The sequence below is a fragment of the Ranitomeya variabilis genome, chromosome 2, assembly GCF_051348905.1.
Source record: "Ranitomeya variabilis isolate aRanVar5 chromosome 2, aRanVar5.hap1, whole genome shotgun sequence".
NCBI lineage: Eukaryota > Metazoa > Chordata > Amphibia > Anura > Dendrobatidae > Ranitomeya > Ranitomeya variabilis.
The window spans coordinates 1,022,670,638-1,022,686,810 of NC_135233.1; the positions used below are offsets into that span (position 1 = coordinate 1,022,670,638).

Sequence of the window (16,173 nt, forward strand, 5' to 3'; positions counted from 1 at the left end):
CCAAGTCCATGGCAATTCTCTCGAACGGCACCTCAATAATGGGCAGGGGCACAAGGGGGTTCCGGAAATGAGGAGTGGGAGCAGTTAGCTGACATGTAGGGCAGGACCTGCAGTAGTTCACTATTTCCCGGTGACACCCAGGCCAATAGAACCTCTGCACAACTCGTTCCTGCGTTTTTTCCACCCCTAGGTGTCCACCCAAGATGTGTGAATGGGCCATGTCCAACACCTTCCGTCTATATGGACCCAGCACTAACAACTGCTCTACCAACTCCTCCCTTATTTTCGTGACCCGGTACAACAACTCCCCCCTCATCAGAAAATGGGGAAATCTTGTGTCTGCCCCCGGCTCCTGTACCAACCCGTCAATAACTGTGACATTATTAAAGGCTTCCCTCAGAGTGGGGTCACTATGTTGGGCAGTCCCAAAATTTTCACCGGTTACCTCTAACTCCAGAATGTCAGATGCAGGGGATACTTCCTCCTCATCCCCAACCAGCACACAAAAAGGAAACCTGCCTCTGGGTGTGGTGACACCCTTCCAGGGTTCACTGGTTCCCTACTCTTGCTAGGGAGCTCAGAACCTTTTCCCCGCAAATCCCAAAACAGACAGAAATCCCGGCCAATAATTATAGGGTGCAACAAGTCCTGCATGACGCCGACTATGTGGGACTCCGTGCCACATGCCGTTTCAATGTCCACCCTGGCCAAAGGGTAGTCCTTGGCATCACCATGTATGCACCGCACGCCGACCTTCTTTCCCGGGAGCAGGTGGAGAGGGAAAGTGGCCCTCACCAGGGTCACTAAGCTCCCTGAGTCTAACAGCGCCGTTGCTGCTCGACCGTTCACCCTTACGGGACACGCTTGAGGTCCCTCGTTGGGCGGAGAGTTCACACTGCAAGCTGGATACGCATAGTATGAACAACGGCGTCCCATGCTGCAGACCATCAGCTCAGTGGTCTGGGAACAACGGGCAGCTATATGTCCTGGCCCGTGGCACCTCCAGCAAATAATATCACCCGTAGGGACCTTGGGCACCACCTCCCCCACCCTTTGTGACCTTGGACGCGCCACCCCTTTTTCGGACTCAGCAGCTTTCTGGGACCCCCAGTACGGCACGGGCTGCCTCCCAAAGGAGCCTTCCATCCCTTGGTATCTCTCGACCAGTCCGATCAGTTCGTCGGCATTCTGGGGATCACCCTGGGCAACCCAAGTCTGTATGGACCTCGGGAGGGAATGCACAAACCGATCCATCATCACTCGTTCCACCATCTGTGCAGGTGTACATGACTCTGGCTGCAGCCATTTCTGGACCAGGTGCAACAGATCAAACATTTGAGAGCGAGGCGGTTTGTCCCGGTGATAGGCCCAGCTGTGAACTCGCTGTGCCCTGACAGTCAGTGTCACCCCCAAACGTGCGAGAATCTCGACTTTCAATTTGTGATACTCTTTGGCATCCTGCAAGGTCAAATCATAGTACGCCTTCTGGGGTTCTCCCGTCAGGTATGGCGCCAGTACCTCTGCCCACTGCTCTGGCGGGAGTTTTTCCCTCTCAGCGACCCTCTCAAATACCGTCAGGAAGGCCTCAACATCATCCCCGGGGGTCATTTTCTACAATGCGCGTCTTACCGTCTTCTGGACGTGGGTGTCATCAGCCAGACCTGGGGTTGGGGCACTCGTCTTGCCCTGGATGGCGGTTGCCAGAAGCTGCATCTGCTCCCGTTGCTCCTGCTGGCTCTGTTGCATCTGCTGCCGTTGCTCCTGCTGGCTCTGCCGTTGCTCCTGCTGGCTCTGTTGTATCTGCTGCTGGCTCTGTTGTATCTGCTGCATCAACAGCCTGTTGGTCTCTTGCTGCCGTTGCTCCTGCTGTGACTGCAACTGGACCAAGTGTTTCAGCAGGTCCTCCATTTTCCCCGGCTGGCTTACAACAGACTTGACCCAGGACATTCAATAACAGACTTTCGTCTCCGCTGGGAACGCTGCCCGCACGTCTACCACCAATTGTAGGGATTTCACTCACTCAGGTGCGACGGCTGACACGTAGGAGGCAGGTTCCAACAAAAGTTCAAAGGTTTATTACCTCATAAACCACATGGCAAAAATAACAGCAAACAAAATAGCCTTTAGTTCATGAAAAGAAAAACCACGTGTCCAGTCCTTCAGGCTCAGTCCTATAGCCTTAACACACTCAGGAGGGTTTCACCTCCACACATATCCCCCTGTGTTAAGCATTAGCCTGTCTTATATAAAGCTAACCACACCCAGTAACCCATCACATGATTAGCCATGTGGTCTGACATCACCACAGGTCCTGAACACACATATATACATGGTTATATACAACAAAGAAATAGTCCGGGCTACATTACAGCAACAAGGCACTTATGTGGCACATACCTCCCATCGACTACACACCCTTTAGCCATGCTACACCACGTTGTGCTAAATTTAGCACAACATCTGTCGGTACATCGGGCCGATGGTTTGCAACGGCCCCGTACTGACGGATGTGTGAAAGTAGCCTAATTCGGAGTTTTAACCCCTACCTCATGCTGTCCTCAGATTACATAGGAAAAACCTGCTTACAAATTCGCTTAAAGGATTGCATCATGGAGGTATATTCTAATCTTAAGAGGTACAGGGGAAATGAAGTTTCCAGCTCTTGCCTTACAGACCCATCAGCAAACACAGGCCATATACAGTCCATATACAGCCCCATATATTATGCATCCATGGTAACACTACCAACCTACAAGAAATACATTCATAACTCCATAATTTTCTTTTATCATTTGTGTTACAATTCACAAGAAACATGCTTTAATAAAATGATCTCAAGCATTAAAAAATGACTTACTATTTCCTGCTATCCATCCATACACATTGGACTGACCGCCAGTCTTGTAAGAAGTCTTGCACATCTCTTATAATCTAGTGTGAAAAATGAAGACATTGTATCGTGAGTGCTCATATCGTTCGATTGTACTAGGCGAGTCAGAAATCAAGAATCATACAAAAACTTGGAATTCTGTATACTAAAAAAATGGTGACAAGTTCCCTTTATAAGACACAGGAAAGATATATATATATATTGGCACCGTGGTAGCCAGTGAATAGAAAAATATTTAGAATTGAGAGTCCTCAGTGGTTGATACTAGTGATGAGCGAATATACTCGTTACTCGAGATTTCTCGAGCATGCTCGGGTGTCCTCCCGAGTATTTTTTAGCGCTCGGAGATTTAATTTTTCTTGCCGCAGCTGAATGATTTACATCTGTTAGCCACCATAAGTACATGTGGGGGTTGCCTGGTTGCTAGGGAATCTCCACATGTACTTATGCTGTCTAACAGATGTAAATCATTCAGCTGCGGCAATAAAAACTAAAACTCTGAGCACTAAAAAATACTCGGAGGACACCCAAGCGTGCTCGAGAAATCTCGAGTAACGAGTATATTCGCTCATCACTAGTTGATACCTTTTAATGGCTAACTGAAAAGATGGTAACAAATTGCAAGCTTTCAAGACTACTCCGGTCTCTTCATCAGGCGTGGACTAATAGAAATTCTGAAGAATCACATATTTATGCACAACATAGCACAGAAATAATGCCATAGATACGACAGGTGACGTTGTCATGGTTCCCAATGGCAAGGGAACGTAAGAAACATATAAGTAACGAACGAGCTCTCGGGTGATGGAAACTCGAGTTGACCGTGAGCTAAATCTACCACACAACTAACAGTAGCCAGGGAGCATACCTACGGCTTCCTATATGCCACGCGCCAGCCGGAGGACTAACTACGCCTGGTAGAGGAAGAAACAGACCTGGCTTACCTCTAGGGAAATACCCCAAAAGATTATAGCAGCCCCCCACATGTAATAACGGTGAATTAAGAGGAAAAGACATACACAGTATGAAAGTAGATTTAGCAAAGAGAGGTCCACTTACTAGATAGCAGAAGGATACAAAAGAGGACTTCACGGTCAACTGAAAACCCTTTCAAAAACCATCCTGAAATTACTTTAAGACTCCTGTGTCAACGCATGACACAGGAGTGGCAATTTCAGCCCGCAAGAGCTTCCAGCTACAGAGAATTACAAAAACTGCAAACTGGACAAAAGGTACAAAACAAAAGGACAAAGTCCACTTAGCTGATCAGCAGACTAGTAGCAGGAACATGCAAGCGAAGGCTCTGGTTACAATGATGACCGGCAAGGAAATGACTGGAGAGCAAGGCTAAATAGGAAACTCCCAAACACTGATGGAAGCAGGTGAACAGAAGCAGCAAAGTGCAAACAAGTCACCAGTACCACCAGCAACCACCAGGGGAGCCCAAAAAGCGGATACACAACAGTACCCTCCCCTTAAGGAGGGGGCACCGAACCCTCACAAGAACCGCCAGGGCGATCTGGATGAGCCCTATGAAAGGCACGAACCAAATCCGAGGCATGAACATCAGAGGCAGTTACCCAAGAATTATCTTCCTGACCATAGCCTTTCCATTTAACCAGATATTGAAGTCTCCGTCTGGAAATACGGGAGTCCAAGATCTTCTCTACGATGTACTCCAATTCACCCTCCACCAGCACAGGAGCAGGAGGTTCAGTAGAAGGAACCACCGGCACCTCATATCTCCGCAACAACGACCGATGGAACACATTATGGATAGCGAAAGATGCTGGGAGGTCCAAACGAAAGGAAACAGGGTTAAGAATCTCCAAAATCCTATAAGGACTGATGAACCGAGGCTTAAATTTGGGAGAAGAAACCCTCATAGGGACAAAACGGGAAGACAACCACACCAAGTCCCCAACGCGAAGGTGGGGACCAACACGACGACGACGGTTAGCAAACTGCTGAGTCCTCTCCTGGGACAATTCCAAATTATCCACCACTTGTCCCCAAATCCGATGCAACCGATCCACCACCGCATCCACTCCAAGACAATCCGAAGATTCAACCTGACCAGATGAAAAACGCGGATGAAACCCTGAATTGCAAAAGAAAGGAGAAACCAAAGTGGCAGAACTAGCCCGATTATTAAGAGCAAACTCCGCCAACGGCAGAAAGGCAACCCAATCATCCTGATCCACAGACACAAAACACCTCAAATAAGTCTCCAAAGTTTGATTAGTTCGCTCCGTCTGGCCATTGGTCTGAGGATGGAATGCAGACGAAAAGGACAAATCAATGCCCAACCTGGCACAGACTGCCCGCCAAAATCTAGACACGAACTGGGTACCCCTGTCAGAAACAATGTTTTCCGGAATACCATGCAAGCGAACCACATTTTGAAAAAACAGAGGGACCAACTCAGATGAGGAAGGCAACTTAGGCAATGGCACCAAATGAACCATTTTAGAAAAACGGTCACACACCACCCAGATGACAGACATCTTCTGAGAAACAGGGAGATCCGAGATAAAGTCCATAGAGATGTGCGTCCAAGGCCTCTTCGGAATAGGCAAGGGCAACAACAACCCACTAGCCCTAGAACAACAAGGCTTGGCCCGAGCACACACATCGCAAGACTGCACAAAAACACGCACATCTCGAGACAGGGAAGGCCACCAGAAGGATCTAGCCACCAAATCTCTGGTGCCAAAAATTCCCGGATGACCTGCCAGAGTAGAAGAATGAACTTCCGAGATGACTCTAGTGGTCCACTCGTCAGGAACAAACAGTCTACCAGACGGACAACGATCAGGTCTATCCGCCTGAAATTCCTGCAAAGCACGTCGCAAATCTGGAGAGACAGCAGACAAAACCACTCCATCCTTAAGGACACCAGCAGGTTCAGAATTCCCAGGAGAGTCAGGCTCAAAGCTCCTAGAAAGAGCATCTGCTTTCACATTCCTAGAACCCAGTAAGTACGAGACCACAAAATTAAACCGGGAAAAGAACAACGACCAACGTGCCTGTCTAGGATTCAGGCGCCTGGCAGACTCCAAATAAATTGAATTCTTGTGATCAGTCAAAACTACCACCTGATGTCTGGCACCCTCAAGCCAATGACGCCACTCCTCAAATGCCCGCTTCATGGCCAAAAGCTCCCGATTACCAACATCATAGTTTCGCTCGGCGGCCGAAAACTTTCGCGAAAAGAACGCACAAGGTCTCATCACTGAGCAGTCGGAACTTTTCTGCGACAAAACCGCCCCCGCTCCGATCTCGGAAGCATCGACCTCAACCTGAAAGGGAAGAGAAACATCAGGCTGGCGCAACACAGGGGCAGACAAAAAGCGGCGCTTAAGCTCCCGAAAGGCCTCCACGGCAGCAGGGGACCAATTGGCAACATCAGCACCCTTTTTAGTCAAATCCGTCAGAGGTTTAGCAACGCCAGAAAAACCAGCTATAAATCGACGATAAAAATTAGCAAAGCCCAAGAATTTCTGGAGACTCTTCAGAGAAGTAGGCTGCGTCCAGTCGTAAATAGCCCGAACCTTGACAGGGTCCATCTCAATAGAAGAAGGGGAAAAAATATACCCCAAAAATGAAATTTTTTGAACCCCAAAAACACACTTTGAACCCTTTACACACAAAGAATTCTCCCGCAAAACCTGAAAAACCCTCCTGACCTGCTGAACATGAGACTCCCAGTCATCAGAAAAAATCTAAATATCATCCAAGTACACAATCATAAATTTATCCAAATATTCACGGAAAATATCATGCATTAAGGACTGAAAGACAGAAGGTGCATTAGAAAGGCCGAAAGGCATTACCAAATACTCAAAATGGCTCTCAGGCGTATTAAATGCGGTCTTCCACTCATCCCCCTGCTTAATTCGCACCAAATTATACGCCCCACGAAGATCAATCTTAGAGAACCACTTAGCCCCCCTTATGCGAGCAAACAAATCAGTCAGCAAAGGCAACGGATACTGATATTTGACTGTAATTTTATTCAGGAGACGATAATCAATACAAGGCCTCAGAGAGCCATCCTTTTTAGAGACAAAGAAAAAACCGGCTCCTAAAGGTGATGAAGAAGGACGAATATGTCCCTTTTCCAGGGACTCCTTAATATACTCGCGCATAGCAGCATGTTCAGGTACAGATAGGTTAAACAAACGACCCTTTGGAAATTTACTGCCAGGAATCAGATCTATGGCGCAATCACAATCCCTGTGAGGAGGGAGTGAACCAATCTTAGGCTCTTCAAAAATATCACGATAATCAGACAAAAATGCCGGAATCTCAGATGGAATAGATGACGAAATGGACACCATAGGAGTGTCCCCATGAGCCCCCCGACATCCCCAGCTTAACACAGACATAGCCTTCCAGTCAAGGACTGGGTTATGAGACTGTAACCATGGTAATCCAAGCACCAAAACATCATGTAAATTGTACAACACAAGGAAGCGAATCACCTCCTGATGGTCTGGAGTCATACGCATAGTCACTTGCGTCCAGAACTGTGGTTTATTACAAGCCAAAGGTGTAGAATCAATACCCTTCAGAGGTATAGGGACTTCCAGAGGCTCTAAATCAAACCCACAGCGCCTGGCAAAGGACCAGTCCATAAGACTCAGAGCGGCGCCAGAGTCCACATAGGCATCCACGGTAATAACTGATAATGAACAAATCAAGGTTACAGACAAAATAAATTTGGACTGTAAAGTGCCAACTGAAATGGACTTGTCAACCTTCCTAGTACGCTTAGAGCATGCCGATATAACATGAGCAGAATCACCACAATAGAAGCATAACCCATTTTTACGCCTATAATTCTGCCGCTCGCTTCTGGACATAACTCTGTCACATTGCATTTTCTCTGGCGTCTCTTCAGAAGGTACCGCCAAATGGTGCACGGGTTTGCGCTCCCGCAAACGCCGATCAATCTGAATAGCCATTGTCATGGACTCATTCAGACCTGTAGGCGCAGGGAACCCGACCATAACATCTTTAACGGCATCAGAAAGGTCCTCTCTGAAATTTGCCGCTAAGGCGCACTCATTCCACTGAGTAAGCACAGACCACCTACGAAATTTTTGGCAGTATATCTCCACTTCATCTTGCCCTTGAGATAGGGCTATCAAAGCTTTTTCAGCTTGAATCTCCAAATTAGGTTCCTCATAAAGCAACCCTAAAGCCAGGAAAAACGCATCCACATTGAGCAACGCAGGATCCCCTGGTGCCAATGAAAATGCCCAATTTTGAGGGTCACCTCGCAGCAAAGAGATTACAATCTTAACCTGCTGGACAGGATCTTCTGAGGAGTGAGGTCTGAGAGAAAGGAATAATTTACAATTATATTTGAAATTCAAAAACCGAGATCTATCTCCGGAAAACACCTCTGGTGTAGGGATTTTAGGTTCAGAAATAGGAGCATGTATAACAAAATCTTGTAAATTTTGAACCTTCGTAGCAAGATTATTTAAACCTGCAGCCAAACTCTGAGGATCCATCTTTAAACAGGTGAGCTCAGAGCCATTCAAGGATTATAAGGAGAGAAAGGCAAAGGCTGTAATTAAAGCTGAAATACAACTGATCCAACTATGGAGCAAGCATAGAGGAAAAAGGGAAAAAAAAAAAATTTACAGACTTCTTTTTTCTCTCCTTTCTTCTGCCAATAAGTTTAACACAGGCCGGTCATACTGTCATGGTTCCCAATGGCAAGGGAAGGTAAGAAACATATAAGTAACGAACGAGCTCTCGGGTGATGGAAACTCGAGTTGACCGTGAGCTAAATCTACCACACAACTAACAGTAGCCAGGGAGCATACCTACGGCTTCCTATATGCCACGCGCCAGCCGGAGGACTAACTACGCCTGGTAGAGGAAGAAACAGACCTGGCTTACCTCTAGGGAAATACCCCAAAAGATGATAGCAGCCCCCCACATGTAATAACGGTGAATTAAGAGGAAAAGACATACACAGTATGAAAGTAGATTTAGCAAAGAGAGGTCCACTTACTAGATAGCAGAAGGATACAAAAGAGGACTTCACGGTCAACTGAAAACCCTTTCAAAAACCATCCTGAAATTACTTTAAGACTCCTGTGTCAACTCATGACACAGGAGTGGCAATTTCAGCCCGCAAGAGCTTCCAGCTACAGAGAATTACAAAAACTGCAAACTGGACAAAAGGTACAAAACAAAAGGACAAAGTCCACTTAGCTGATCAGCAGACTAGTAGCAGGAACATGCAACCGAAGGCTCTGGTTACAATGATGACCGGCAAGGAAATGACTGGAGAGCAAGGCTAAATAGGAAACTCCCAAACACTGATGGAAGCAGGTGAACAGAAGCAGCAAAGTGCAAACAAGTCACCAGTACCACCAGCAACAACCAGGGGAGCCCAAAAAGCGGATACACAACATGACGTGAAGCAGAATTACCATTATGTGAGTGATAAACAGTTGTGTCTATAAATATTGGAACAGTTCATAGATAAGGAGTGTGAATGTTTTATTGTCCTCTGATTGGGGTCTGGTTCTATGTTATGATGCCCTCACACGGTCTGAGGAGCAAATTTCTTAATTGATGTAAAAAGACATAAATCCATGCGACACATTCATTCCTGCACTAAGTGTGTCAAATGTCATCATCAGCTTATATTCCCAGACTCTTCTGTCTCTCTGAGATTTGAAATTACCTTTTAATACAAGTAATTTCATGTCCATAATGCTGTGATCAGGGAGACATAAATGTATTGCCACAGGTAGATCCATTCTTTTTCTCTTTTTGTGTGGCGATGAGAGTTCATCCTTGTTCTCAGTTTTTGCCCTGTCTCCCCCACATACGGACCCCCAGTAGTACAAATAATTAGGTACACCACATTAGATGTGATGTACCTGAAGAGGGCTAAAGAGGGCTAAATAGCAACAAGCTGTCTTGATCGATCAGAAGCCGACAGTAATGTAATTAGTGTAGTCTGGCAAGATTATAAATATAGTGACATGCTGCTAAAGTGAAGTTGCTATAAGGTAAATCCTCACATTAAATACCTGATGCACGTGGAGTTGAATCTTGGATGCGCCTACCCCGACGCACATTTCGCAGATGCCAAAAAGCACGTCGGGGGGGGGGGGGGGGGGGGCGCATCAAAGGAAAACTCCACATGCATCAGGTATTTAATGTAAGGATTTACCTAATGCCTTCAAAAAATAAAATTTTAGCTTAAAATGCTCCAAAGCTGTTCATATGTTTTAAAACAAGAATATTGGGTTATGACTTATGTTTAGCACAATGTGTGAGGTGTAATCATAATGGCGTTCTGATGCAGTGCAAAAAAAATACATACAGACCCAACACTTCTGCTTCCCGTAAAAATCTAACACATGCATAGCTGTCGGAGGCCACGTTCACATTTGCGGTCCTCGCCGCAGCGTCGGGCGCCGCAGCGGCGCCGCATGCGTCATGCGCCCCTATATTTAACATGGGGGCGCATGGACATGCGGCGCACTTGCGTTTTGCGCCGCATGCGTCGCTGCGGCGCCCGCGTCGGTGCGCAGAGGACGCAGCAAGTTGCATTTTTGCTGCGTCCAAATTCAATGAAAAAAACGACGCATGCGGCGCAAAACGCAGCGTTGTGCATGCGTTTTGCTGCGTTTTTATTTGCGTTGTGCGTTGCGGCGCCGACGCTGCGGCGCACAACGCAAATGTGAACGTAGCCTAAGGTGTGAACAAGACTTTTTTGGTTGTTAGTATTGGCGCACTTTAAGTCTCGGTGGTATCTTAACACTTGAATTAACACCTATCTTATCATAAAGCTTCGGATAGCATAACTTGCACAAAATAAGACAATGCAGTAATTGTAATGCTAGAGAAGGACAGAAAAAACACCTAAGGGTAGCATACAATCGAGGCTTGTTTAATGGCATAGTTTACTTTGATGCATAGCAAGACGCTAACCAATAAACAAGACTCTTCGATGATCTACATGATTGTCCTAACATCTCCATGTCTAGATACGAAGATAAGACTCCATTACTGAGCAAAAACTGGAGCCAACTTCAGGGTAATCGTGTTTACAATTAATAACGAGCATTAATTTAATCAAAAAAGCTTCTATTCATGTGTTTGAAAGGTTTTGTTTCATCTAGTTTAGTTATGTGAGGGCATTCAAATTTTTGTATACTTCAATAAAACTAATCCTAATTTTCACAGGGCAGGCGAGAACGCATCAGGTGTCTCATTCATTCAGAAACAGGCATAATTTGAAGGGCTAGCAATGGAACTTACAGGCCTAAATATTATGGGGTCTTTCCCATATAGGAAGAGTTAGAGTGGCGAAGACCAGAATACATCCTGAGGCATTGCGTCTCATTTTATGCCGACCCTTATTTTTTTCTTAAATTTGATTAACCCCTTCACCCCCAAGGGTGGTTTGCACGTTAATGACCGGGCCAATTTTTACAATTCTGACCACTGTCCCTTTATGAGGCTATAACTCTGGAACGCTTTGACGGATCTTGGCGATTCTGACATTGTTTTCTCGTGACATATTGTACTTCATGTTAGTGGTAAAATTTATTCGATATAACTTGCATTTATTTGTGAAAAAAACGAATATTTGGCGAAAATTTTGAAAATTTCGCAATTTTCCAACTTTGAATTTTTATGCCCTTAAATCACAGACATATGTCACGCAAAATACTTAATAAGTAACATTTCCCACATGTCTACTTTACATCAGTACAATTTTGGAACCAAAATTTTTTTTTGTGACGGATAGGGTTGAGCGACTTTCATTTTTTTAAGATCGAGTAGGGTTTTGGGAAACCCGATTTTGTCCAGAGTCGAGTCGAGTGCAGTCGGCCGATTATCGCTAAAAGTCGGGGATCGACCGAAACACGAAACCCAATGCAAGTCAATGGGGAAGCATAGTCGGCAGTGAGTGGAGGCCAGGAAAACACCTACAGTGCCCATTTTAATGCCAAAAACATCCATTCTTGTTTCTGAAGCTTGCCAATCTTAATTAACTGTATAATAATAGTTGGGCATAGGGAATTGGGTGAAAGTTGTGGGGGGAGTAGGGCTGGCTCAAGTTTTTCGTGGGCCCAGGAAATGCGGACTACGTCACGGCGGTGTTGCAGGGAAAGGTAAGTATTTAAAAGTTGCAAGTGCTGTGATCCTGAGCAAGCAGGGGGGGGGCCCACTCGTTCGCATTGCCACTGGCACAGGGCCCCTCAAAGTACGGCGGTGTGTTTGCATGGCGGGGGCGCCTCCCACCAGCAGCGACACTTTTGCGTACTCTGAGGGGCCCTGTGCCAGTGACGTCGCCAACGAGTATGCCCCCCCACCTGATGAAGGAACCTGCACTTTCATCTGCACCTTCCTCTTTGTCCCTGTGTAAGGTGGTATAACATGCGGGAAGGGGAACCTTACTTTCAGCAGGGACAGATTCTGGCTGTGTAGAGTACAAGGGGAATGTAGTGGTCTAGGTCAATGTACCAGCAGACTCATTTAGCAGTGGCTGGGCAATGGGCAGGATGAGGAGGAAACAGATATAGGGCCAAAGAATAAAGTAGGCTACATGCAGTTCAAAATTGGTAACAGGACTAAACAGGCGGCATTGCTTTGTTCAGTGGAGTAGCAAACCCAAGAGCAGCAGACACTGTTTCAAGGGCCTAACCACACTAGTAGGCCAAATGCAGTTTAATATCTGATAGTATAGGGCGAAAGCCAGAATGTGGAAGCTCAGCTTTGTTCAGTTGAGGACAACACCAGGGAGGGGCAGACACCTTTAGTAGGCCGGAAAAGCCTATTGCATTTTTTAAAATGGTAATTTGGAGCAGAAGGTTGAAGCTCAGCTTTATTTACTTGAGGGCAACACCAGGGAGGGGCAGAAGCCGTTAGTAGGCCCTAACCACCATTTTTTTTTTTTAAACCACATAATGAGAGCCGGAAGGTTGAAGCTCAGCTTTATTTAGTTGAGGACAACACCAGGGAGGGGCACACAGACAGACACCTTTAGTAGGCCTGAAAAGCCTATTGCATTTTTCAAAATGGTAATTTGGAGCAGAAGGTTGAAGCTCAGCTTTATTTAGTTGAGGGCAACACCAGGGAGGGGCAGAAGCCGTTAGTAGGCCCTAACCACCATTTTTTTTTTAAAACCACATAATGAGAGCCGGAAGGTTGAAGCTCAGCTTTATTTAGTTGAGGGCAACACCAGGGAGGGGCAGAAGCCGTTAGTAGGCCCTAACCACCATTTTTTTTTTAAAACCACATAATGAGAGCCGGAAGGTTGAAGCTCAGCTTTATTTAGTTGAGGACAACACCAGGGAGGGGCAGAAGCCGTTAGTAGGCCCTAACCACCATTTTTTTTTTTAAAACCACATAATGAGAGCCGGAAGGTTGAAGCTCAGCTTTATTTAGTTGAGGACAACACCAGGGAGGGGCAGAAGCCGTTAGTAGGCCCTAACCACCATTTTTTTTTTTAAAACCACATAATGAGAGCCGGAAGGTTGAAGCTCAGCTTTATTTAGTTGAGGACAACACCAGGGAGGGGCACACAGACAGACACCTTTTGTAGGCCTGAAAAGCCTATTGCATTTTTCAAAATGGTAATTTGGAGCAGAAGGTTGAAGCTCAGCTTTATTTAGTTGAGGGCAACACCAGGGAGGGGCAGAAGCCGTTAGTAGGCCCTAACCACCATTTTTTTTTTAAAACCACATAATGAGAGCCGGAAGGTTGAAGCTCAGCTTTATTTAGTTGAGGACAACACCAGGGAGGGGCAGAAGCCGTTAGTAGGCCCTAACCACCATTTTTTTTTTTAAAACCACATAATGAGAGCCGGAAGGTTGAAGCTCAGCTTTATTTAGTTGAGGACAACACCAGGGAGGGGCAGAAGCCGTTAGTAGGCCCTAACCACCATTTTTTTTTTAAAACCACATAATGAGAGCCGGAAGGTTGAAGCTCAGCTTTATTTAGTTGAGGACAACACCAGGGAGGGGCAGAAGCCGTTAGTAGGCCCTAACCACCATTTTTTTTTTTAAAACCACATAATGAGAGCCGGAAGGTTGAAGCTCAGCTTTATTTAGTTGAGGACAACACCAGGGAGGGGCAGAAGCCGTTAGTAGGCCCTAACCACCATTTTTTTTTTTAAAACCACATAATGAGAGCCGGAAGGTTGAAGCTCAGCTTTATTTAGTTGAGGACAACACCAGGGAGGGGCAGAAGCCGTTAGTAGGCCCTAACCACCATTTTTTTTTTAAAACCACATAATGAGAGCCGGAAGGTTGAAGCTCAGCTTTATTTAGTTGAGGACAACACCAGGGAGGGGCAGAAGCCGTTAGTAGGCCCTAACCACCATTTTTTTTTTTAAAACCACATAATGAGAGCCGGAAGGTTGAAGCTCAGCTTTATTTAGTTGAGGACAACACCAGGGAGGGGCAGAAGCCGTTAGTAGGCCCTAACCACCATTTTTTTTTTTAAAACCACATAATGAGAGCCGGAAGGTTGAAGCTCAGCTTTATTTAGTTGAGGACAACACCAGGGAGGGGCACACAGACAGACACCTTTTGTAGGCCTGAAAAGCCTATTGCATTTTTCAAAATGGTAATTTGGAGCAGAAGGTTGAAGCTCAGCTTTATTTAGTTGAGGGCAACACCAGGGAGGGGCAGAAGCCGTTAGTAGGCCCTAACCACCATTTTTTTTTTAAAACCACATAATGAGAGCCGGAAGGTTGAAGCTCAGCTTTATTTAGTTGAGGACAACACCAGGGAGGGGCAGAAGCCGTTAGTAGGCCCTAACCACCATTTTTTTTTTTAAAACCACATAATGAGAGCCGGAAGGTTGAAGCTCAGCTTTATTTAGTTGAGGACAACACCAGGGAGGGGCAGAAGCCGTTAGTAGGCCCTAACCACCATTTTTTTTTTTAAAACCACATAATGAGAGCCGGAAGGTTGAAGCTCAGCTTTATTTAGTTGAGGACAACACCAGGGAGGGGCACACAGACAGACACCTTTAGTAGGCCTGAAAAGCCTATTGCATTTTTTAAAATGGTAATTTGGAGCAGAAGGTTGAAGCTCAGCTTTATTTAGTTGAGGGCAACACCAGGGAGGGGCAGAAGCCGTTAGTAGGCCCTAACCACCATTTTTTTTTTTTAAACCACATAATGAGAGCCGGAAGGTTGAAGCTCAGCTTTATTTAGTTGAGGGCAACACCAGGGAGGGGCAGAAGCCGTTAGTAGGCCCTAACCACCATTTTTTTTTTTTAAACCACATAATGAGAGCCGGAAGGTTGAAGCTCAGCTTTATTTAGTTGAGGGCAACACCAGGGAGGGGCAGAAGCCGTTAGTAGGCCCTAACCAAAGTTGAAGGCCAAATGCAGTTTAATTTCTGATACTATAGGCCGAAAGCCAGAAGGTGGAAGTTCCGATTTAGACAGTGGAGGACAATTTGAATTAGGGACTGCAGACAGACTTAGTAGGCTGTCCCCTGTGGACCATGCATCCACCACATTAACCCATTGCGCCGTAATGGACACGTAATCTTCCGTGGCCATGCCTACAGGTCCATGCGTCTGTTGTCAGGTGCACCTTTGTACTCACAGATTGCCAGAGTGCATGGACAATGCGGTCTTCTACATGCTGGTGGAGGGTTGGGATGGCTTTTCTCGCAAAAGAAGTGTCGACTGGTTAGCTTGTAGCGTGGTACAGCGTAGTCCATCATGGCCTTATTAATAGTAAATAAAATATATAACTAGGCTCTATGAACTTTTAAATAGGTTCCAGGGGTACACGGGCAGCATTGGTGTGGTCAGTGGAGGAGTATTGCAAGTAGGGGCTGCAGACAGGCTATCAAAGGCCTAAAATAACAAACAGTAGGCAGTCATGGCAGTTTTACATCGGTTACATGGATACACAGGCAGGCACTCCAGGCAGCATTGTGGTCAGTGGAGGAGTATTGCAAGTAGGGGCCGCAGACAGGCTATCAAAGGCCTAAAATAACAAACAATAGGCTCATGGCAGTTTTACAGCGGTTACATGGATACACGGGCAGGCAGCTTGGTGGTCAGTGGAGGAGTATTTAAAGTAGGGACCGCAGACAGGCTTCAAAGGCCTAACATAAGAAAATGGGCTGGCTGTAGGCACTTTATAATTGGTTCCAGGGGTACACGGGCAGCAGTGGTCTGGTCAGTGGAGGAGTATTTAAAGTAGGGACCGCAGACAGGCTATCAAAGGCCTAACATAACAAACAATAGGCTCATGGCAGTTT

General features: G+C 46.1%; 1 protein-coding gene across 1 annotated transcript in view; it reads right to left on the reverse strand.

Moving 5' to 3' along the window:
* ALKAL2 (ALK and LTK ligand 2) overlaps window positions 1-16,173 on the reverse strand; it is a 139,692-nt gene that overhangs the window by 36,701 nt on the left and 86,818 nt on the right. The window contains exon 5 of the mRNA XM_077291341.1: window positions 2,858-2,931. Within this exon, the coding sequence (XP_077147456.1) occupies window positions 2,867-2,931 (65 nt within the window). The 3' untranslated portion in view covers window positions 2,858-2,866. The remainder of the gene's footprint in view (window positions 1-2,857; window positions 2,932-16,173) is intronic.